Source organism: Megalobrama amblycephala, linkage group LG9 (genome assembly GCF_018812025.1).
Source record: "Megalobrama amblycephala isolate DHTTF-2021 linkage group LG9, ASM1881202v1, whole genome shotgun sequence".
NCBI lineage: Eukaryota > Metazoa > Chordata > Actinopteri > Cypriniformes > Xenocyprididae > Megalobrama > Megalobrama amblycephala.
The window spans coordinates 35,276,825-35,301,988 of record NC_063052.1 but is presented as its reverse complement, the minus strand read 5'-3'; the positions used below and the strand labels follow the sequence as shown (position 1 = coordinate 35,301,988).

General features: G+C 38.0%; 2 protein-coding genes and 1 long non-coding RNA gene across 6 annotated transcripts; all 3 read left to right on the top strand.

The window, feature by feature from the left end:
* The first annotated feature begins 2,163 nt into the window (after positions 1 to 2,163).
* LOC125275820 lies at positions 2,164 to 7,885 on the top strand. Of its 4 annotated transcripts, none has more exons than XR_007186514.1 (4): positions 2,258 to 2,667; positions 3,209 to 3,243; positions 5,008 to 5,219; positions 6,326 to 6,891. XR_007186514.1 is itself a non-coding variant. In XM_048203099.1 (4 exons), exons 1-4 carry the CDS (start codon positions 2,320 to 2,322, stop codon positions 6,665 to 6,667), a joined length of 687 nt encoding a protein of 228 aa, XP_048059056.1. In that variant the 5' UTR covers positions 2,263 to 2,319; the 3' UTR covers positions 6,668 to 6,893. The 4 variants fall into 4 exon arrangements, 1 of the variants encoding a protein (XP_048059056.1); XR_007186516.1 differs by adding an exon at positions 7,747 to 7,885 and having other exon boundaries at positions 2,259 to 3,243; positions 6,326 to 6,482; XM_048203099.1 differs by having other exon boundaries at positions 2,263 to 2,417; positions 6,326 to 6,893.
* A 762-nt stretch (positions 7,886 to 8,647) lies between these two features.
* Positions 8,648 to 9,967, top strand: LOC125274612. The gene is made up of 4 exons (XR_007186292.1): positions 8,648 to 8,758; positions 8,948 to 8,996; positions 9,127 to 9,206; positions 9,889 to 9,967. It is a non-coding gene; the product is annotated as an uncharacterized LOC125274612 (long non-coding RNA).
* Positions 9,968 to 15,667: 5,700 nt separating this feature from the next.
* Positions 15,668 to 25,163, top strand: LOC125275817 (E3 ubiquitin-protein ligase TRIM21-like). Its single transcript, XM_048203095.1, has 7 exons — positions 15,668 to 15,949; positions 19,320 to 19,891; positions 19,988 to 20,083; positions 20,559 to 20,792; positions 20,884 to 21,022; positions 22,449 to 22,484; positions 22,636 to 25,163. Exons 2-7 carry the CDS (start codon positions 19,322 to 19,324, stop codon positions 23,163 to 23,165), a joined length of 1,605 nt encoding a protein of 534 aa, XP_048059052.1. The 5' UTR covers positions 15,668 to 15,949; positions 19,320 to 19,321; the 3' UTR covers positions 23,166 to 25,163.
* The last annotated feature ends 1 nt before the right edge of the window (position 25,164 follows it).

Genomic DNA, 25,164 nt, shown 5'->3' with positions numbered 1-25,164 from the left:
TTGGAATCTGCTATTTCTCAATATTTCAGTGATCTGCTAATTAAAAATGCTTATCAATTGTTTCAATATTTGTTTTATATTTTTTTTTTTTTTGTTTTGTTTCAAAAGTAGAGAGTTTATACTTTATTTAATGATTGGAACATTGGGTCTTCATTTCTGACTTGCTGTGTTTAAGCATTTGCAAATAAGATGAGAAAGATCCATGATTTTGGTATGAGGTAAGCTTATATGAAAAGAAAATGTAAGAATTTTAGAAACGTGTTAATTGACTGCATTTTGTGTGAAAACGACATGAATCGTGTTAATGGTATGGCCACAACAGACAGATGATCTGCTAAATGTGTTTAGAGTTTTGAAAATGTGAATAAAGATTGGACAAAAGTATGTTAGCAGTTAAAAAACAACAAAATATGTTTTCGGGCAGAAAATCAACTATTTGGCTAATTGTGTGATGTAAGTGTGTTGCTGTGTTAAGAGTTTAGAAAAAGTATTTTATGTATTGTAAATGCTTGTTAGCAATTGTAAAAAAAAAAAAAAAAAAAAACTAACAAATAATTGGGTAACACTTTACATTAAGGTTCGCTTTGTAAAGGTGTTTGTTAATGAGTAATAAGTCATTTACAAATGCATTATAAATCATTAATAAGCAGTTATAACTGCATGAATAAAAAGGCGACTTTAATGCAATACCTGCCAAATAGCGAGACATTTTTAACTCACATGTTATAAATGCTTAATAAATGTATTTATTCACACTTATTTAACTCAAAACAAGATTCCTGGTGTATTTCATGATGCAGCAAAAAATGACTATCATAATTAGGCTATGCACATGTGTTTACTTTACATTAAGGTTCACTTTCAAAGGTTATTAATGTTTATAACTCATGAACAAATGGTTCACTAGTGTCCACCCAACATTAAGGTTGACAGGTAACTAATACTGGAATTAAATTGTTCATTATTAATATTTCATAATTTAATGGTTATTATCTTATGTTTTATTTTCAATATAAAGTCTGAATCTTGATAAACAAGAAATCATTTTTTATACTCTGCTGTGGATAGGCATCACAAATGTTTTGGAGAGTATCATGGGTAAGACAAAATCTTCTGGTAAGCCACAGTAAGAAAAGCGTCAGTCTTGAGATATTAATAAGTAAACCACAAATACAGCAACCTTCAGTGTAATTATGATAGTCAATTTTTGCTGCATCATGAAATAAACCAGGAATCTTGTTTTGAGTTAAATAAGTGTGAATAAATTCATTTATTAAGCATTTATAACATGTGAATTAAAAACGGCTCACTATTTGGCAGGTATTGCGTTAAAGTCGCCCTTTTTATTCATGCAGTTATAACTGCATTATTAATGATTTATAATGCATTTATAAATACCTTATTACTCATTAACAAACACATTTATAAATCCTTTACAAAGATAACATTAATGTAAAGTGTTACCAATAATTGTTTTTCAACTTATGCAGTTTTTCCTCCTATCTCCACCTGTCAACATATATATATATATTTTTACATCAAAATAAACCATACAATTGAACTGAATTGATTTGAACTGAATACTTATTATCAATTGTATACAACAAAATTAATAATGCTACATTTCATTACTGGTGCATTTCACTCAAACACAACAGTGGACATAATAAAACAAGAAACACCAATAAAACAAACATTTCCATCTTAATAAATAAAAAGAATAAAGACTCAGAAAGAGATAAGAGAAATAAAACACATAATCCACACTCACAAGACAGTCAGGACAAACGTTCTACTTATTTTGTCATATTGCACATAACTGAAAAAAAGTGAAGAAGAAAATAAGTAAAAATAAAATTCTAAAACAAAAGAGAACCCAAACTAGGTAAGAATACTGATACTGAAAATAAGATTAAAAAAAAATAACTAGAGCAAGCGCTAAGATAACTTCAAGAGCACAAACTGGAAAACACCACAAAGCACACAAAACAAACCAGCAAAGACATGAGGGAAATGAGTACAATATAAAGGATCAGGTGAACACAATCAAGATAACAAGAACTAAACAAAGGGGTGTGACGAAAGGAGCACATGACCAAAACAAACAAAGACAGAGCCACTCAGGCACAAGACAAACAAGAAAACGTTAAACAGTAACAAGACAGTCAAGACTGTCAGACAGGTTCTTCCTAAGGATTCTCAGGAAGAAAAGTCTCTGCTGTGCCTTCTTTATTAGTGCTGTGGTATTATCTCTTCAGGTCAGATCCTGGTCTCCTAGGAAATACGTACCTCTGCGCACTTTTTTGCAGCGCCACAAATATGTACCACCAGGTACGTATTGCTATAGTTCTGAAACAAAAACGTCCACTGGGGTCGCTAAAGAGAAGGACATGTTACATTTCGATTAACAGTCAGAGGTATGTACACTACAGCATATCCAATTATCCTAAAACTGTGTTATTTTAGTGATAAATGTAACGTGATTCGTGTTATATTACTGAAACATGTTTAATCTGATGGTAAATGTAACGTTAGAATCATGAGAGTGCTCACGACGCCAGTAGAACAGATAAGCTAATTTAGCTAGCTTCCTTCAATTAACATTACGTACTCTGCAGTACAAAAATTACAGCCGCAGCATACATCGACAGAACCCTGGCAAAGTAGGTACGTTTGTAGCCAGGTGGCTATAGTGAACTAAAATTAGCGCTTGCTAAGTTCTTTTTTTAGTGATAAATGTTTGCTGTAATGGTAAATGTGATGTTAGAATCGTGTGTGAGCACTCCTGATAAAAGCAATGCCCTTCAATTATGTTTCTGTAGTACATTTTGTAGCTAGCTAGGTGGCTAACGTTGGTGAGCTAACGGTGAGCTGTCTGAACATAAAACTTATATGTTTGCACATACGCACATTCAGCAAATCACCAGTTCACCAGTTATGAGCACATCCATATGTGCAAACAAATGCGATATACATTGCATTACTTTCGATGTATTATTAGATGAGGTTAATCTGCGTTTATACCTTAAGAACTACAAATCCCATGAAACTGTCGACCAATTATGTGTTGCCATAAAACGCCGTGTGCAAACATGCGCACTATCAATGTGTGTGTGTGTGTGTGTGTGTGTGTGTGTGTGTGTGCGCGCGCGCCCACACAGTAAGAAACTACGTTTACATCACCAAACAATTTTATATGTGCTTGCAGGTTCCCGACATATGAAAGTGATAGAAAAGCAGCAGGTTAGTCTTTCCATGTAGCACCAACTTGTGCCATAGCCATTGCTTATGAGTGCGCATTACTACATTTATGTATGTATTCTACATGCATTTTAATGTAGCTGTTGAATCTGCCCATACGTCTAGGCCAGCCCAAATAGGCCAGTAGCCCCTCACTTCAGAACACTCAAGATCCAAGGGGCGGAGTCGGGTAGGTTAAGATATATGGAAAGTGGGAGGAGTTGGATCTAGAACCAGGAGGTGGAGATGGGTAGGGTTAGAGCCAGGGGGCGGAGTCGGGTAGGTTTAGGGCTATGGAAAGTGGGAGGAGATACACTCCGCCCCTTGGATCTTGTGTTCTGCAGTGAGGACTATCTCAAGTAGGCTGCAGCCTGCGGTGGACATCCAACTCCGCCCACAGCCAAGTGTGACATCAGAAGCCGCGTCCGTGCCCAATATGTCACCTCGTGACTCCCCATTAGATGTATATACATATCCTTCAGATGCAAAAGCCTCCAAGTGTCATCTGAAATGTTCTTCTAAAATGAGCATTTTTATCAAGCTTGTATGTTTAGGTTCAGTTATTTCACTTTAATGGCAATTAATAGGTCCTTTTCAGTGACATTAAAGTGAAATAACTGAACATAAACATATGAGCTTGATAAAAATGCTCATTTTAGAAGAAAATTTCAGATAGCACTTAGAGGCTTTGCATCTGAAGTCTTCATATATACACATATCCATGGTGATTCCCCATCCCTGTGTCACCCCTGGAACCCAATTTGTTGTATGTTGGTTTCCAATAGAGGGTATGCACGTGACGTCACCGTCAACCATTATGACTGCGGTCACGCCCACTAAGTGGCAAAAGACTGAGTGGCAGGATTGGTTTTCAGCGTGAATGCCGCAAAAAACACACAAAACACATCCAAAACAGGAAAGAGCTTTGCGACTGACTGTACAAATAGCTTTGACACAAAACCTGAGGTATAATTTTACAGACTGCCGAAAGCTACAGAAAAAAGAAGCAAATGGATCACTGCAATTCACAGAAACAGCTGGACTCCAGCAGAGAAACATGGATTTGTAGTTAGCATTTTGTGTCAAATTATACCGTGGCGTATATATTGTATTGTTATATACAGTGTTGACAAGCCTACCGATATTGTAGTTGTATAAAATATTCACAGTCAGATTTGCTTTGTGTATTTCCCTGGTGTTGAAATCAGGCACATATAACTGTCAGGAAACACGACTCCAGGCTGCATGTCAATATCCATGGATTAGGTTTATTTGACAAGTTGTAAGGACCACTTTCGAGTCCAAACTTTAGTGTAATCATTTGTTTTTACTTGCGTTTTCGCAGTTTCTCTTATTAAATCCAGTCATGCAGCAGGTTCTTTTGCCACTCAGTCCAGCTGAGGGGGCGTGTTCTGGCGGGAAAGGGACGTCTATGCATACCCTCCATTAAAAGGATTTTTAGGCATAAGGTAAATGATGAAAGCGCATTAACCCCACCCCCAAAAAATTACTTCACCAGAAATCCCGCCCTGCTGCTAATTTCATTGGTTACAGGTTTAGAGATAAGTGTTTGGTGTAGGCAATCTGTACTGTGATTGACATGACCACATTTGGATGTCCACCACAGGCTGCAGCGAGACTCTTCTCGGCTAGCCATTAGTACCCGCCTTTATAGTAACAACCTAGTTTCAAAAAGTTGTTACTGGATATTACGTTACAAAAACATGTTGTATTAAGGTTTTAATGTCATTTTTTACTTCATTTTAGAGATGCCAGGAAGCACACAAAAAATATGCACAGGGTGCAACAACCTAATAAGTGTTGCTTATAAGACCTGCCCGCATTGCAAACAAGTGCAGCCATATAAAGCAAAAGTTGCATCTCTTCGCTGCAACTTTCAAAATAAAAAATCGGAATGGAAGGCATCGCTGAAGAAAAACAACAACAGGACGGTCGTCCTTAATAGCAGCCATGTGTTGGTAAGGTTAGGTCAGGGCTAAGGGATTTATGAAGTGAAGTCAGTTATCACAGTAAAGTTTAACAGTCAATAGCCATGTTTCCATGTGATTGTAAAGCAAACTTTTGAAATGTTGCAAAAAAAAGAGAAAAATGTAATCAAATGTGAATCAGGTGTGTTTCCATCAACTGGTTTGGAGTAAATAAATTAAGATCCCGCGAGGTGATCCTCCCGCACTGAGGACGCCCCTAACCTGCCCTGTTTACCACCTGCTTTTGGGCTGCATTCATAAACATCCCGCCCTTTAGGAGACGGGACCTCGGCGCTACAGGGGCCATTACCGGTGTGGTGCCAAATTTAAAAAACCTGCCAGATTAAGATCACCCTAGTAATGGAAGTTTTGGAGTAGGTTTGGGTTAGGATTAGGGGTGGGGTTAAGATTCAGATAGACTTGAGGGTGAGGGTGGTCATAATTTGGCAGGGAGTCGAAATTCAGCACGACACTGGCATCACACCATCCACAGGCTGAGCCTTGATCAGAAGGACTCAGGCCCCTGAGTGACACCAGGCAAGCGGTCTCCAATACACCACATTTCCTACACTGCCTGTCAGACAGGGTTTCAGTGCTGGGCTCTTCCCTCTTAGCTTGCCGCTACTGAGTGAATCCTGGTTAGTTACTTTTCCTCCGCTTAGCATTGTGCCTGACTGCGTAAACAGCTGATCAGTCATGTGAGTTTAATGTTCGCTACGTGGGCAGAACTTGGGCAAAGCTGTTTCAATGTGCCCGTTCAGCGCATTAACTCTTTTTTGAAAAAGGCAAAAACCACCTCAAGCGAGCATGACCTTTTTTTTTTTTTGACTAAATTAATTATGTTTTTTTTCCAATGCGATACTTCAAAAAGCATATAAAAATACATTGATGGAAATATGGCTGCTGAAGCAGAAAAAATTATCACAATGATAGGATTTTTTAAATATGTAGTTATAAACCAATAGTAATTAATTTCTTGATATAAGTTGTTTATCAGATATGACCATTAAACAGCTGTCATGAAATTAATGTTAAAAATTAAATCATTGTATTCTGTGCATGTTTGTTTTTTTGTTTTTTTTATGTTTTTATTTCAGCTTGACAAACTTGCTGCACTTGATTTCTTCCCCGTACTACTGTTGGGGAAGAAATCCCGGGGAACCTTGGTGGCCGATGTCATCCTAGGCGGGGATTATATTTTGGAACATGATTTGCTTCAGAAAGTTAAGCTAATGTATGAAGCTGTGCTCAAGAGTAAGTCTTTTTGTACGGATATGAAGCTCTGTAATCTGGAAACACTGGTAACTCAAAAGAATGTGAACCCACAAGTATCATTCTCTTTATTTTTCATATCGATGCAAAAAATGAGCATTACTTTCAGCCGTAATAGGATAAAGCAGCATGTGATGGCTCTATTGCTAAAGGAAACTATTTGGTGAAGTCAACAAGCTAGATAAAAAGTATTTAGGCAGACAGTTTTGTGGCATTAATTTCAGTTGATGGGAGAAGTATGTGTTAGGTCTTTGATTTGCCCCTGTTTTAAGTTAAAGTATATATTACCTACCCATTTCTGATAGGGGCCATATACATGTAGTTTGTGCCCAAATACTACTAATGACTACTAATCATCTACTAATGACATGCGCTCAGCTTTTTGATTCGGAGCACTGCTGAACTCTTAGTCTGGATTGAACAGGAACTTTTTTATTCATAATAATATAAAACTGAAGGACAGTCGCCTTGTTTTCTCAGCCAATCAGATTTTTGCTATGAATTGAATTGAAGCTAGCATTCTCTGGCCATTGGACAATATCACACCTGTAATGTAAAAATCAATCTTAATTTAAATACTAGCCTGTTATCATCACTCACTGTCATGATCACCAGTGAGAGTGCCCTATCAGCCACTAGAGGGCACTCCATCCCGGACTCTTATTTCCACCCGTTACATGGACTACAATTCCCATACACACTCACAGGACTCATTATCCCATGTCATTGCACCCACCTGTTTTGTGTTCCTCATTAGTGTTTGTCTATTTATACTCAGTTGTTTCTGTCCTTGGTTGTGGTTTGTTAATTTATGTTACGTGCACTTTTGGTTCCTGGTTTTGATGTTTTATGTGGACTGTCCTGGAGTTTGACCCTTGCCTGTGTCTGGATTACGCTTTGGATTACCCTACAAAAGCAGCATTTATTGTAGGGTAATCCAAAGCGTAATCCAGACACAGGCAAGGGTCAATGAGCTGTCAAAGTCAAACAGCTGGGTGCAATGACATGGGATAATGAGTCCGGTGAGTGTGTATGGGAATTGTAGTCCATGTAACGGGTGGAAATAAGAGTCCGGGATGGAGTGCCCTCTAGTGGCTGATAGGGCACTCTCACTGGTGATCATGACACTCACCCGCAGGTCCTCTTTCTTGTGGTTTCAATAATTAGTCATAGGCTATATGGAATAAAGTGCCACTGAGAAAAACTTTTAATTTTTAACTGTTTAATTTTTTTTCTTCTCTGCAAGTTCATTTTCAAAGACACAAGAAGGCCACAAGTAGCACAGAAACCACCAGCCATCCAGAAGCTACTGGCACCGATACCACCAGCCCTCCAGAAGCTACTGGCACAGATACCATCAGACCTCCAGAAGCTACTGGCACCGATACCATACCATAGACCCTCCAGAAGCTACTGGCACCGATACCATCAGCCCTCCAGAAGCTACTGGCACCGATACCATCAGACCTCCAGAAGCTACTGGCACCGATACCATCAGCCCCCCAAGCTACTGGCACCGATACCAATAGACCTCCAGAAGCTACTGGTACCGATACCATCAGACCTCCAGAAGCTACTGGCACCGATACCATCAGCCCTCCAGAAGCTATTGGCACCGATACCATCAGACCTCCAGAAGCTACTGGCACCGATACCATCAGAGCCCCAGAAGCTACTGGCACCGATACCATCAGACCCCAGAAGCTCCAGAACCATCAGCTACTGGCACCAATACCAGAAGCTCTGGCAGATACCCTCCAGAAGCTACTGGCACCGATACCAAGACCTCCAGACCTCCAGAAGCTACTGGCACCGATACCATCAGCCCCCGATACCATCAGAAGCTACTGGCACCGATACCATCAGACCTCCAGAAGCTACTGGCACCAATGCCATCAGCCCTCCAGAAGCTACTGGCACCGATACCAATAGACCTCCAGAAGCTACTGGCACCGATACCATCAGACCTCCAGAGCCCCAGAAGCTACTGGCACCGATACCATCAGACCTCCAGAAGCTACTGGCACCGATACCATCAGACCTCCAGAAGCTACTGGCACCGATACCACCAGACCTCCAGAAGCTACTGGCACCGATACCAATAGACCTCCAGAAGCTACTGGCACCGATACCACCAGAAGCCTCCAGAAGCTACTGGCACCGATACCACCAGACCTCCAGAAGCTACTGGCACCGATACAACAGGCTCATCAGAAGCCACAAGACCCCAGGGCCAGAAGGCCAAAAAAGACACAGAAGTGAAGTATAGTTCCTTAATAGTCAGTAATGTGTTACTGTATGTGGAGCATATGGTACTAAAATATATATGTATGTCCAAAGTGTGTCCAAACTTTTGACTAATACGGTACATTCTAGTTTTGTAATGACTTACTGTATTTATATATAATGTTTAATAATGTGTGATATCTTGTATATTCTTTATACAGATCTAGTCCAACAGAGGGGAGCCAGCAAGATGAAGCAAAAAAAAAAAGTGTTAAGTACATTGTCTGAATTTAAAATATGATGTATCAACTACACTTTGATTCTGGAGTCACTGTTTGCTATATTGTCTATACTTGTATATTGGTATACTTATTTCAATGTCATATTGCCTGTATTTTAGATGAGTGTCCAGAATGCTGTAGGAGAGCCAGGGAAAACAACTTTGACTACTCCAAGATTTTGAAAAGAAGAGTGAGAGAGGTTTGTCTTTCTAAAGACTTTTTAGTCTTGCTTTATATCAATGTACTTGCATTCAATCATTATTATTATTATTATTATTATTATTATTATTTTATTTAATCCTTTTTTTATTTTACAATGAATAATAAATCTGCATTTTTTGAGCACTTGACTCTACAACTGGATGTCCGGAGAACAATCTATATTTAGTGTTCATGCATTGAACTCTAATGTAACCAGTTTTACAACAAAATTTACTTTGCAATAGCAGACAAGAATTTGGCTGTACGTATTGCTCATATGATGTAGACTACTATCCGATCAATACTCGGTTACCACCCATCAAATATGTAGAAAAAGTCTTACATACATTAATGTATTATGTGGTAGGGTTTAAATATGTTTAGGTAGGTCTTAATTTCAAGCTTATGTTGCTGTTCATTTAACGCTACTTGTTCTTTGTTGTCTGACTGTCTGATCAATATGAAACCTACAATTGCACACACAGTTCTGTAAATAAATGTACTTTGCAAGTAATTCTTGGATTTTGATTTTCCTTCATAGCCATAGTACTTTTTTGCAAGTATTGACGTGAAATAGATCTTACAATTGCAAGACTTGACCCAATGCAAATGTTGCTTGATATTGTGTTGTGGAAAAAATAAATTGTATAAAATTGTGTTGTTTTGTGTTTATTCTATAGGGAACAGATGAGGTCCTCATTCATTGGGTTCCATGCAAGACCTGGTAAGTGTACTAATGTACAGTTTATTACATACACACCAAACACAACAGTTGAAACATTTGGATAACTGTAACACTATCAACAGTTATTGAAATGTTATTATATACAGTACAGTCCAAAAGTTTGGAACCACTAAGATTTTTAATGTTTTTAAAAGAAGTTTCGTCTGCTCACCAAGGCTACATTTATTTAATTAAAAATACAGTAAAAAACAGTAATATTGTGAAATATTATTACAATTTAAAATAACTGTTTTCTATTTGAATATTTCACAAAGTAATTTATTCCTGTGATGCAAAGCTGAATTTTCAGCATAGTTACTCCAGTCTTCAGTGTCACATGATCCTTCAGAAATCATTCTAATATGCTGATCTGCTGTTCAAGAAACATTTAATGTGTACAATTGTACAAAATATTTGTGTACAATATTTTTTTTCAGGATTATTTGATGAATAGAAAGTTCAAAAGAACAGTGTTTATCTGAAATCTAATCTTTTGTAACATTATAAATGTCTTTACTGCCACTTTTGATTGATTTAATGCATCCTTGCTGAATAAAAGTATTCATTTCTTTAATTTCTTTTCAAAAAAATAAAAATAAAAATTCTTACTGACCCCAAACTTTTCAACGGTAGTGTATAATGTTACAGAAGCTTTGTATTTCAGATAAATGCTGTTCTTTTGAACTTTCTATTCATCAAGGAATCCTGAAAAAAAAAGTACACAACTGTTTTCAACATTGAAAATAATCATAAATGTTTATTGAGCAGCAAATCATCATATTAGAATGATTTCTGAAGGATCATGTGACACTGAAGACTGGAGTAATGATGCTGAAAATTCAGCTTTGATCACAGGAATAAATGACCTTGTCAAATATATTCAAATAGAAAACAGTTATTTTAAATTGTAATAATATTTCACAATATTACTGTTTTTGACTGTATTTTTAATTAAATAAATGTAGCCTTGGTGAGCAGACGAAACTTATTTTAAAAACATTAAAAGTCTTAGTGGTTCCAAACTTTTGGACTGTACTGTATATATATACACATATGTTGGTGAAATACTGCTTGATGCACAATGCGTGGTACATAATTTTATAAAAAAAATTCCTGTATCTCCTCCAAATCAGCCATTATTTCATCAAGATCAAGGTGTAATTCCTCCTCCATATTTTTCTCTGGTGTAGGCTGATCAGATGACCCTTTTTTAACACCTGAGGGCCACAAAAAAACAAAATACACATAAAAACAAATGAATATATGTGGTTTGCACACAACTTCCTGGAGGGTTTAATGTCCATGCTTAAGGTGGGAGACATCCTTGATGTTTCTTTTGCTACCCAGGCAGTGCTTAGATAAATGTTTTCAATGCTGGGTAATCGGGTGCCAGTGATGCATTCGGAAGTTGCCAACACCTGCTGGTGTGTTTATGGTCCGATGTGGGGCAGTTGCCATGCTGTCAATAGTACAGGCAGATATAATTATAAATAGTGATATTTTACAATTATACTTTAAATACAATAGCTAGTTACAAAAGTTAGTAACTGTTTACTCAAATGACTCAACTTTGCTCCATCATAGGGCCAGAAGACCACTTTTTTGGGGGGATATTTTGTTGTCTAATTGAGTTAGGCAATTAGGAAATTGTTGTTAAGGTGTCAGTCGATGACATACATTGTGAACTTGTTTTGTATGCATTACTTTTATTCCTGTTTCATATTCACTTGGCTATAGGTTGACTTACCGACTCTCCCCAACAGGGAAAAAAGATAATTCTAGACTTCTATACAAAAAAAGGTAAATATAACAGGTATGCACAACTGCAACACAACGGCAGTGGACAGTGTGTATCAACACTGCAGGAAATAAAACAATATATGCAATTGTAGGTTCTACAGACATGTGGTGTGTGTTTTTCTTCTGCATGTTTACATCTGTCACGTTATTGTGTTAAGGTGTGAAAAAAAAAAATGAAAGGATCGGTCATTTTCAAAAAATGTAAAAAAAAAAAAAAATGTAAAAATGTATATATGTTGTATTATAATGTATTAACCTACATTTCTTATCTTGCACTGCTCTGTGGCACGCCAGTGATTATGTAATCACGTCGGAAAGGTCATGGTTGACATAGACAGAAGTACCACCCCCATGTTTGCAAAGTGCACATGTGAAGACTAATACAAAAGTCCTTTAACAACAACAAAAAAAAAAGTTAAAACAATGATGTCAGATGATTTGAAGTTGAAGATGGAGGTTTTTTTTTTGGTAAAGGGCGTTTGTATTAGTCCTCGCATGTTGTTTGAGGTGGTACTTCCGCGTACGTCTAGCGTGACCTTTCTGATGTGATTACGCAATCAATGGCGAGCCGCACAGCAGCGCAAGATGAGCAATTTCAGTCAAAAAAGTATATACAATATTTTTCAAATGACCGATTGTTTCGCTAGATAAGACCCTATATTCCTCAGCTGGGATCATGCAGTGCCTCTGAAGCCCTTCTTTTGAACTGCATTGATTTGGACTTTCAACATTTGGGTTGCCTTTGAAGTCTATTATGTAGGGGAAAAAATCCTGGAATGTTTCCTCAAAAAAAAAAAAAAAACGAATTTCTTTTCGACTGAAGAAAGAAAGACATGAACATCTAGGATGAGATTGGGGTGATTAAAATATCAGGAAATTTCCATTTTGAAGTGAACTATCCTAATCCTTTAAGAATCTATTGGTCATGTCAATCACAGTACAGATTGCCTACACCAAACATTGATCTCTAAACCTACCCGTTACTGTAACCAATGAAATTAGCAGCAGGGCGGGATTTCTGGTGGTTTGGGGGAGAAAAAAAAAAAAAGCGCTTTCATCTTTAACCTTATGCCTAAAAATCCTTTGGAAATTGGAAACCAACATACAACAAATTGGGTTCCAGGGGTGACACAGGGATGGGGAATCACCATGGATATGTGTATATATGAAGACTTCAGATGCAAAGCCTCTAAGTGCTATCTGAAATTTTCTTCTAAAATGAGCATTTTTATCAAGCTCATATGTTTATGTTCAGTTATTTCACTTTAATGTCACTGAAAAGGACCTATTAATTGCCATTAAAGTGAAATAACTGAACCTAAACATACAAGCTTGATAAAAATGCTCATTTTAGAAGAACATTTCAGATGACACTTGGAGGCTTTTGCATCTGAAGGATATGTATATACATCTAATGGGGAGTCACGAGGTGACATATTGGGCACGGACGCGGCTTCTGATGTCACACTTGGCTGTGGGCGGGGTTGGATGTCCACCGCAGGCTGCAGCCTACTTGAGATAATCCTCACTGCAGAACACAAGATCCAAGGGGCGGAGTGTATCTCCTCCCACTTTCCATAGCCCTAAACCTACATGACTCCGCCCCCTGGCTCTAACCCTACCCATCTCCACCTCCTGGTTCTAGATCCAACTCCTCCCACTTTCCATATATCTTAACCTACCCGACTCCGCCCCTTGGATCTTGAGTGTTCTGAAGTGAGGGGCTACTGGCCTATTTGGGCTGGCCTAGACGTATGGGCAGATTCAACAGCTACATTAAAATGCATGTAGAATACATACATAAATGTAGTAATGCGCACTCACAAGCAATGGCTATGGCACAAGTTGGTGCTACATGGAAAGACTAACCTGCTGCTTTTCTATCACTTTCATATGTCGGGAACCTGCAAGCACATATAAAATTGTTTGGTGATGTAAACGTAGTTTCTTACTGTGGGCGCGCGCGCACACACACACACACACACACACACACACAAATTGATAGTGCGCATGTTTGCACACGGCGTTTTATGGCAACACATAATTGGTCGACAGTTTCATGGGATTTGTAGTTCTTAAGGTATAAACGCAGATTAACCTCATCTAATAATACATCGAAAGTAATGCAATGTATATCGCATTTGTTTGCACATATGGATGTGCTCATAACTGGTGAACTGGTGATTTGCTGAATGTGCGTATGTGCAAACATATAAGTTTTATGTTCAGACAGTTCACCGTTAGCTCACCAACGTTAGCCACCTAGCTAGCTACAAAATGTACTACAGAAACATAATTGAAGGGCATTGCTTTTATCAGGAGTGCTCACACACGATTCTAACATCACATTTACCATTACAGCAAACATTTATCACTAAAAAAAGAACTTAGCAAGCGCTAATTTTAGTTCACTATAGCCACCTGGCTACAAACGTACCTACTTTGCCAGGGTTCTGTCGATGTATGCTGCGGCTGTAATTTTTGTACTGCAGAGTACGTAATGTTAATTGAAGGAAGCTAGCTAAATTAGCTTATCTGTTCTACTGGCGTCGTGAGCACTCTCATGATTCTAACGTTACATTTACCATCAGATTAAACATGTTTCAGTAATATAACACGAATCACGTTACATTTATCACTAAAATAACACAGTTTTAGGATAATTGGATATGCTGTAGTGTACATACCTCTGACTGTTAATCGAAATGTAACATGTCCTTCTCTTTAGCGACCCCAGTGGACGTTTTTGTTTCAGAACTATACCAATACGTACCTGGTGGTACATATTTGTGGCGCTGCAAAAAAGTCTGGACACCCCTGCTTTAAAATGTAATTGTCTCCCCTTTTCACTTCTAATCACTATTAGCAGACTATTAGCACTCATTGCTAAAGTTAATAAACATTTATGAGGCTATATATATATATATATATATATATATATATATATATATATATATACTGTATATAATCAACATCAACACATCTGTAATATTGCTGCGGCTGGAACAAAATCAAGCTTTGAGGGTAATTCATGTTTTGTTGAACGTAGCCTAATTTTTTTTTTTTTTTTTAGGTTTCCTTTTATTGTTTGATTTTTGAAAGGTGAGTAGAATAATTCTTTGTGTCCAGTTTAAAAAATATATATATTATTGTGTTCATCGAGCAAGACTTTCACTGATTGTTAACAGTTTAATGGAAGTTACTGCTGCGCAAGGCATCATGGGGCTTAGGATTTTTTTTTTTATTTAACTTTCAGAAAAAAATACAATGACATTTAACATCAAACAGAAGCCAGAGCAGAAACTGGGGGATACATATAACAGATCTTACACTGTACAGGTTAAAACATTGAGAGATGAGAGATGTTTTTATACACTTCTTATTTCTAGTTAAATGAGTCCTAAAATATATCAAGATCTTTACAGAAAAAAACTTTATGTACATGAAATTTCCCAAGAATTATTACCTTTAATGTGTTATCAATTATAGTAGAGCCAATATTACAGTCCAGTGAGGATAGATTCATCTATTTTGATCATTTTGTAGAATGTATCAAAATCCATCATACCTGCTTCCAAAAGTCTTCAGAGTATTTACAATTACAGATTAAATGTGAGAGAAAAAAGAAAGTTGTGAGAAGATGTCTTCTTTAAACTTATTAAGAAAAGCATTACATGGGTAATACCTGTGCAGTATTTTAAAATTAATTTCCTTTACCTTATTTGGCAGTAAAAACATATTACTTGCTGAACAAATTTTCTCAGTTGAAAGTATAGAAAAAAAATGTTTCCATTTCAGAAGTGCTTTTTGGGTAACTGTTGATATCTCGAGTAAGACACTTTCTAATATAAGAGTTATTACACTTCATATCCAAGATATTAACAACTCCAATAACAATTTTGGAATCTGCAGGACAACTGAATCACAGCAGAGATGTGTTTCACAAAGTGAAGAAATTAGCCTAGGAAAAGGAGGATAACTGATAACAGCAGTGAATGAATGGCGGCCTCTACTGGAGACTTTTGAAAAGTACTGCTTCATGTAAATATGTAAATACAGGAGGAGCTCTGACATCACTGTAGTTCAGAGAGATTCAGAGAAAGTGAAACTAACTTGATCAACAACAATATGGACGCCTGAAACGATCAACCTCTTTAAACAACATTATATTTATTGAGCCGTTCAAAGAGTCTTGTGGACACATCTGATACTCACAGGTAATGATAGAAATATAAGAGAGATTGAGCTGAACAGGTTTCTAATGGAAGTGACCTGGTTTAGTAGAGTTTATGTCGAACTGGAATAAGTTGGAATAAACTGGTTTAAACATGTCATATTACATTGAATTGTCTTACTGTGTTTAAAGGAATGATTGTATCAATTTTCTTAGGCCTACATGAGATCTAACCAATTTAATGCAAATATTGAATCTGGTCATGGTCCAATTTGGTTTTAAGTCTGAAAAAAAAAAAATAATAATTTGAACGTAGCAGATAATAATAAAAAAAAAGATATTGCTCCTTCAAGTATTTATTTGGTAAGTGTTCATGTAATGAGCGTCACATCAGGGTACTGATCAGCTTGTCTGGGTTAATTTTGCAGTAATGACCAGCTGATTGAACATGATCTCTTACATATTTGAGTTTCTTCAAAATCACTCTTTACATTCAACCAGCTTCATGAGGTGCATCATGGGATTCTTTATAAACAGTATTAAAGGAGTTCACATGTGTGCTGCTGTAAACATCTGCAGTGTTGTCTTAAATAAGGAGAGATGAGGATCTAAATGCAAACAGTTTATTCCATTTGAAAACAGTCAAACTTGGTTCCAGACATGACAAAGTAATCCACAGATCAGTAGGACATGAATCCTGGAAAGGCAGTGATTAATCCAAGCAGACAATCCATAAATCCAGAAAAGGCAATAACATTAACTCCAGGTCAGACAAGGCATGATCAGCATGGCAGAACACCACAACAAACATTACACTGAGAAACTCCAACAATAACTGACAAACTCTGACTAAAACCGGGACCTATTTACAGAGAATGCTAACGAGGTAACAAGGGGGAGAGGAAATCATCAAGGCAACTAACAAGGGTGACCATAGTAACCAACAAGGGAGTGAGGGCAAGCACAAGGTGAAGACAAACATAACAAAAACACACTTCAACATAAGAGTCCCGAACTCAGACACACGTTCTGAGTTCCTTACAGAGCCCCCCGCTTAAGGAGCGGATTCCAGACGCTCCTAATATAACAGTGGTGGTGAAGTGGAGGTGGTCTTGGGGGAGGGATGGAGGGCCAGGCCCGTGGAGGGGGACAGGACCTGAACCTTGGGGCATGGGTGGATCTAGGCCATGGAACATTGGCGGGCCTGGGCCATGGAGCAGTGGCAGGCTGTGGAGCATTGGCAGGCCTGGGGCATTGAGCAGTGGTGGGCCCAGCTCCGCATCTGCTGGAGCCTGGTACCCATAGTCCCCCCCAAAAAAATTCTTTAGTGGAAACTTGTGCAGACATGACATGAGGGAGTAGCTCAAGCTGGATCGATAGGGCAGACAACCTCCAGGGTGGAGCGGATGACCACCATAGCCGATCAGATGAAATTGTTGTCCTCCACAGCGGAGCAGAAGACCACCGTAGCAGATCGGGTGAGACTATAGTCTTCTGTGGCGGAGCAGAAGACCACTGTAGCCAATCTGATAAGAGCAAGGACCCCCAGGGCATTTCAAAACAGGCAGGGAGATAGAGGGCATCCTCCATGGACATGATCAGAACATTGTCTCTGGTTTTCAGAAAGTCCATGTACGACCTCAGTGGTCACATCATTACAGACATGAAGTTCGGGTTCAACCTCTGCAGTTGCGTCAAGACAGACATGAAACTCAGGGAAGACTTCAGTGGTCGTATCAAGGGAGTCAGGGAACTCAATGGTTGAAACAGGCTCTGGAGAAGACTTGTGAAATAATGCAAATCTTGAATCAGACTCATGGACTGGATCAGACCTTAAAGCAGACTTAGAAACAGACTCTTGGACTGAAGCAGACTTGGAAGCAGGCTTTGAAGCAGACCTTGAAACAGACTCTTGTGTTGATGAACAGTATGCAGCCCAGACGCACATAATGGCTATAGCAGTGATATGGAGTGTAGTTGTCAGTGGGACCACCTCTTGATTTGGGACAACTACAGTGATACCAGCAGCACCGTACAGTCAAAAGTGGTACATCATCCAAATTTGACACCAGTCTTGTGCCTACAGCCCAACTTAACTTTGTTAGCAAAGTGTAACTCGACTGGGAACCTTGAAGTGCCTTCCTTGACGGCTGGAGATTCTGGTTTAGTAGTTATCCTGGCTGAAACCTCTGGCATGGTAGTCATCCTGGTCAATGACTCTGATGTAGCATCTGTAACCTGGAGAGGCACTGGCACGGCGGCCATCCCGGGGCGAGGCACTGGCGCGGCGGCCATCCCGGGGCGAGGCACTGGCGCAGTAACAATCTTAGTTGAGGGCTCAGACGTGGCGGCGGCCATCTTGTGAAAGGGCTCAGGCTTGGTAGACATGACATTAATTAGTCCTGACATGACATGGACAGGCTCGGGGATAGCAGGTACTGCGTGATTTAGGAGCTCCTCATCTGCATATCTAACAGTAAACAGAACCACTCAATAATAAAGCCTGTTCAACCGTGTCAGCTAGTGTTCCACTAAAGAGTTGATTTTTCAAGGGTGCATCAAGACTGGCACGGTAAAAAGCAGCAAGTGACTTATCTGGAAAGTCAGATTGGTATGCAAGGTCCAGGAAATCTTGAGTGTGATCTTCTATGGAACGGTTACCTCGGTGTAACAGGAGGAGATGAGCTCCAGGAGAAAAATCTGTTGCTAGATCCATCTGAGAGGGTCAGTTATTCTGTAACGTCTGCAGTGTTGTCTTAAATAAGGAGGAGAGATGAGGATCTAAATGCAAACAGTTTGTTCCATTTGAAAACAGTCAAACTTGGTTCCAGACATGACAAAGTAATCCACAGATCAGTAGGACATGAATCCTGGAAAGGCAGTGATTAATCCAAGCAGACAATCCATAAATCCAGAAAAGGCAATAACATTAACTCCAGGTCAGACAAGGCATGATCAGCATGGCAGAACACCACAACAAACATTACACTGAGAAACTCCAACAATAACTGACAAACTCTGACTAAAACCGGGACCTATTTACAGAGAATGCTAACGAGGTAACAAGGGGGAGAGGAAATCATCAAGGCAACTAGCAAGGGTGACCATAGTAACCAACAAGGGAGTGAGGGCAAGCACAAGGTGAAGACAAACATAACAAAAACACACTTCAACATAAGAGTCCCGAACTCAGACACACACGTTCTGAGTTCCTTACAGCTGCAGATTTGTTGAGCCTTTTTCTTCACTGTCCACTCATTCATTTATTATAATACTAATACTACTACTAATAATAATGATTATTATTATTATTTCAGTCCTTTAAGCAGAAGCCATTAGATCAAAAAGTCACAGGTGTTTCCAAACTTCATACTATAGTGCAGGTTATTTATCTTCATCATTTCTCTCTCCAGTGATGTCATCCTCCAGCGGTCCACTGACTGAGGAGCTTCAGTGCTCGATATGTCTGGACGTGTTCACTGATCCAGTCAGCACTCCATGTGGACACAACTTCTGCAAGACCTGTCTGAATAAGTGCTGGGACAACAGCCAGACCTGCAACTGTCCATATTGTAAAGAAACATTCAAGATCAGACCTGATCTCAAGATTAATACCACACTCAGAGAGCTCGTAGATCACTATAAAAAGAAAAGTCCTGAGAAAAAAACTGAAGTTCTGAAAAAACCTGAAGTTCTGTGTGACGTCTGTGAGGAAAGAAAGCTGAAAGCCCTGAAGTCGTGTCTGGTGTGTCAGAGCTCTTACTGTGAAACTCACCTGGAGCCTCATTTGAGAGTGGCAGGTTTAAAGAAACACAAACTGATCAATCCTGAGAGGAATCTGGAGGACTATATATGTCAGAAACATGAGAGACCTCTGGAGCTGTTCTGTAGAGATGATCAGACAATCGTGTGCCTGATGTGTCTTGTGAAAGACCACCAAAATCACAACACTGTTCCTATAGAAGAGGAGAGTGAAGAGAAGAAGGTAGAGATCATACTATATCTAGAGGAATCATATTCTTTGATTTTGTGAAAAAATGAGTGAATTATGAAAACATTGTGTATTGTTCTCTGTCTATAGGCTCAACTGATGAAGACACAGAAAGATACACAGCAGATGATCCAGGAGAGAATCAAGAAGATTCAAGACATCAAACACTCATCAGAAGTCAGAAAAGTGAGTTTAAAATAATGTAATTAAATATAAATATTTGTTACTCATCATTTAGTTCCGGTTCTCCAAGAGTCCTGATATACAGTCCAACAACACTGGGACTTTTCATTGTTTGAGTTGTTTAAAACTCTTTTCGGTGGTCGGAGCAAATAAAGACAAGGTAGCTGACAATAATTTGTCTAAAATGTCAGTTACTTTATAGTAACTTCATTATTGAATTGTTTGTTGAATTGTTGTATAAAAGTAATATCAGACTCACATTCACGCTGTTGGTCTAAACATCAACAAAGCTGTGATTTACTTGATTATTTTGTAAAGTAATAACACACCTCTCCCCAACAAGACACATGATTTGAGGAATCATTCAGTGCAAATGGTACAGGGGGAAGTTTAATAACTTGGTTAGGAAATTTTTCAAACCCCTCTGAAAACATGTATGAGAAATAGTAATGAATAATTTATTGACCCGGTTGAGCAGAGAAACACAGAGAAGGAGAAAGCAGCCCGTGTCGAGCTCTTCACTGATCTCATCCGCTCCATTGAGAGATGTCAGACTGAACTGCTGGAGATGATGAAGGAGCAGCAGAAAGCAGCAGAGAAACAGGAGGAAGAGCTCATTGAAGAGCTGGAGCAGGAGATCACTGAGCTAAAGATGAGAAACACTGAGCTGGAGCAGCTCTCACACACTGAAGATCACCTCCACCTCCTACAGGTCAGTCAACATCTCTCTGATCAATGAAAATGCAGTATATGACACCATAACACTCCCCATGATGAAGGATTTCTCCTCTCTCCTGCTGTAGATTCACTCATCCCTGTGCAGCTCTAGAAACACCAGGAACTGGTCTGAGATCAGTGTGAAGATTGATGAGAGTCTGGAGCCTCTGAGGAGAGCTCTGACTCGACTGCAGGACACTCTACAGGAGAAACTCACACTAACTGGTACGACAATATCAAATAACCTATTCAGATACATATAAAATGTAAAAAGAATAAAAAATGAAGAATGAGTCTGGTCAAGCTGAAATAAGCGATGTAATCATGTGTTTGTCTCATTATCATCAGCTCACAGTTCTTCTTGAAGAGAGCAGCTCAATTTAAGCTCTAATTTCAGAATGCAGTAAATTCATCTAGAAGCTTCACTGTAACCACAATATCAAGGCTTTAGTAAATCTAAAATCACATTTAGATGAGAAACTACAGAGTGAAATCCTCATTTTATAGTGTTGTCTTTGCTGAACAACCTTGTTACTTTCCCCTATTAAGTCTAGGGATGGAAGGGTGCATAGCAGAATAAAAACGGTGTTGTGTGTGTCAGCGGTGAGGATCAAAAATAAACCCCAATGCTGTCACAAAACCCACTGTTCAACTCTTATTTACAAGTGAGGGAGGATTAAAAGACATCAAGAGGGGGCTCAAGATAGGGGGGAAAAACTAACTAAACTACAAAACAAAAAGAAAACAAAAATACAATAAAATTCCATTACTAACATAAACAGGAGAATACAAGATCAAAAGAAAATGGCACCCAACTCCTTCCCAAATTAACAATATACACTCATAAAGAAAAAACAAAACAAAAACAAGAGTATACAAACAAATGTTAACTTACAAACAAAAACAGGATTTCTTGTTGTAGAGGAGTTAATTTCATCAACAGGAGGATTAACATAATATCACCAGTGTTGCTTCATCTGAAAGTAGCTAAAACTGGCAGCTAAATGTCTCTAGATGACATCATAATGGTAAATTCATTAATCTATATAAATATTAATATAGATCAGTGGGCAAAATAAGAGTCCAGATAAGGTTTATCCAAGAAGTTGCTAGATTTGTCCCTAAAATTTCGGAGAAAAAAAGTCTCAAAAGGGGTGGGGAAATCACTAAATCTAGTGACAAGTGAATATCACTAAAGAAAACTCAATCAACAAAATACAATCAAAAAACAATAAATAAACACTTCTTGGTAGGAAGTGTAGTCTCATCCCTCATCCTCCAATCAGAGTTTCAGCCAATCATTGCTGACAGTTGCAGCCATGACCTCCTGCTAATGAAAAGAGGGAGAGAGAGAGAAAATGAAAAGAAACAAAACAAACCTCAATATTAATCCACTCCAAAACTGAGATGAATAGCATTAGGCGTGAATGTATCTAAAATAAAAATATCATAAAATGTTTCACAAAACATTCATAAAGATGTTCTAAAAAGGAGGAATATTTAGAGCTCAAACACAATACTGGTGAAGGAGAAACACTCTGATCAGATAAAACATGATGTTGAACACAATTCTTTAAATCTCATCTTAAATCTTGTCTATAATTCCACACATAAACATGTCAAAGATCTGATGATGTTTTATTGTCATTAGACTCTACAGATCTGAAGAGGATGCAGCAGTATGAAGGTACAGTGTGTGTCTGAACTACACTAGATTACATTCATATACTCACAGCTTCATTACTGACATACAGGATGATTAAACACTGATTAAATATTAAAAACATCATCACAGAATATCTGTATGTAGTTGTGATTCATATTCTCTGTTTCCTCAGTGACTCTGGATCCTGATACAGCTCATCCTGAACTCATCCTGTCTGATGATGGAAAACAAGTGAGCTGTGGAGACATTAGTCAGGACCTCCCAGACAACCCAAAGAGATTTGATACATGTGTATCTGTCCTGGGAAAGGAGGGATTCTCCTCAGGGAGATTTTATTTTGAGGTGCAGGTGAAGGGAAAGACTGAATGGGATTTAGGAGTGGCCAGAGAATCCATTAACAGGAAGGGAGAGATCACACTGAGACCCAGTAATGGATTCTGGACTGTGTGGCTGAGGAATGAGAATGAATATAGTGCCTGTGATGGTCCTCCTGTCTCTCTGTGTGTGAGAGTGAAGCCGCAGCGGGTCGGTGTGTTTGTGGATTATGAGGAGGGTCTGGTCTCCTTTTATGATGTGGAGTCCAGCTCTCATATCTACTCTTTCACTGGTCAATCGTTCACTGGGAAACTCTATCCATATTTTAGCCCATCCTTAAACTATGAAGGTAAAAATTCAGCTCCACTGATCATCACACCTGTCTAATACAATAAATGAATTTACCCCAAATTTGAAATACACAATGAAAATGATTTCTAAAATTAAAAATCTAAAAACATGGTTTGCTATTTTTTCATCATTTGTTTTTCATTGTTAAAAAATAATTTCTAGCTATAATTGCAAATTATAATGCAAAAAATATAATGGTTGTTTAACCTTTTTTTTTTTTTTACTTTTCATAATTATGCATGTCATTTATTCCCCCATCTCCATTTGACAAATTGAAATTGTTTGTAATTTTTTTTACATCAAAATAAACCAAACTGTGATAACATTGATAAACTGTATATCAAGGCTGTTTCTAAAATTTAAATTATAAAATGCTCTGTGATATTACTGTGGTAAATCAGATGGTAATACCTCTATATATATCACAGAACTGAATGATTATCATATTCATACACAACACATAAGTTCATGGTACTTCATTAAACACCAGACATGTTTTATCATAGAATAGAATAAATTAAAAATTAGTTAAATTCAACAGACAAATTTCAACACATCAGATTAATTTAAATGCTCTTTTTTATTGATGCAGTTGAGTCCGTCCTCAAATAAAATATAGATTTTCAAATAAATATCTGACAGGGCCGATATGAAGTAGAGATACTAATATAATATGTGTCAGAGACGGCTTTATATACCGGCTTCCTCTTGCACTGATTGGTTGATACCTGAATGTGCGCCTCTGATTATTGTTAAATAAAACTTCATTAAAAATGAAAGAACCCCATTCAATCACAAGATCATGTGTGACGCATCACATCTGACACAAAGGTGCCTTAAGATAACCTGAGGCCCCTGAGTGACAGCATTACACTAGATAATGTTCACTAGGTGGCGCTATATAGTTTACAATCAGAAAATACAGACAATACAGTGAAATCCATACAGTCATGGAAAACCTGGAAATATGTCATTTAAAATGGCAAACATAAAAACCTTTATTAAGGTCATGTAAATTTGTTAAGTGATTTGTTTTTAGTTTACTTGGTTAAAAATTGTTATTGTTTTGATTGTGCATTTTTAGTCCTAATTATGATTAAAAATGATGCCTGCACCACTCACTAATGAATGATCCACATTTTATTGCACTGTTTGTGTTTTGAGTGTGTATTACGGATTGAGTGATTACAGTGTTTAGTTCTGATGGTTTAAACAGAGACTGCAGGACAAATGTTCTGTCCACTGAGGTTTAGGGCACAAGATGAAACCAAAGACCCCAGAGTTCGGCTTTAATGGGACCCGGAGTCTCTCCTGGGACAAACAATGTGATTTTCATATTTCTATAAACAGGGTCAACTGCATATAAACGAAGAGTCATGAGAATTTCTTCAACCAAAGGCTACAGATTATATTTACAAAGGGGTTTGGAAAGATTATTTCTGCTTTGTGATGTTTTTAATCCTCATATTTTTGTTTCTGGACCTTTTTATGTAAAGTAGGTCTATTTGTACTTAAAATGTATATGATTGTCATTAACAAAATGTCAAACCAAACTGCATTATCAGCATTAAACATCAATCACAGACCTTACCTTTTAAGAACAGTTTCTCCATCAGTCCATCTTTTCCTCTGGATGTGTGTGGAAAGTCTGATCACAGTGAGTATTGTCCTGATGGATCAGCACATCCACACTAAAGCACCACCTGAACTTCCTGATCTTTGTGCTTCAGTGTCCTGCAGTGAGAAACCTGTAGTAATTCTGCCATCAATCATTTTTACGAAATTACACGTTACAGTCATCTTTTAGTTCTGAATGCCCTTATTTGGGTGAAAAATCTGTCAGAAATTTGGCATCTGGTAAAGGGTCAAAAAATAAATGTTTCGCACAAGATTTAAAAAATGAGCAGTTACAATGAATTTCACATGGAGGGTTTATACATGCTTAGAGATGTTAGGATGGAGTTATATGCAGGATTTCCATAACCTTTACATATTTCATCAGACATTTTGTCTCAGAAATGTATAGGTACATGTT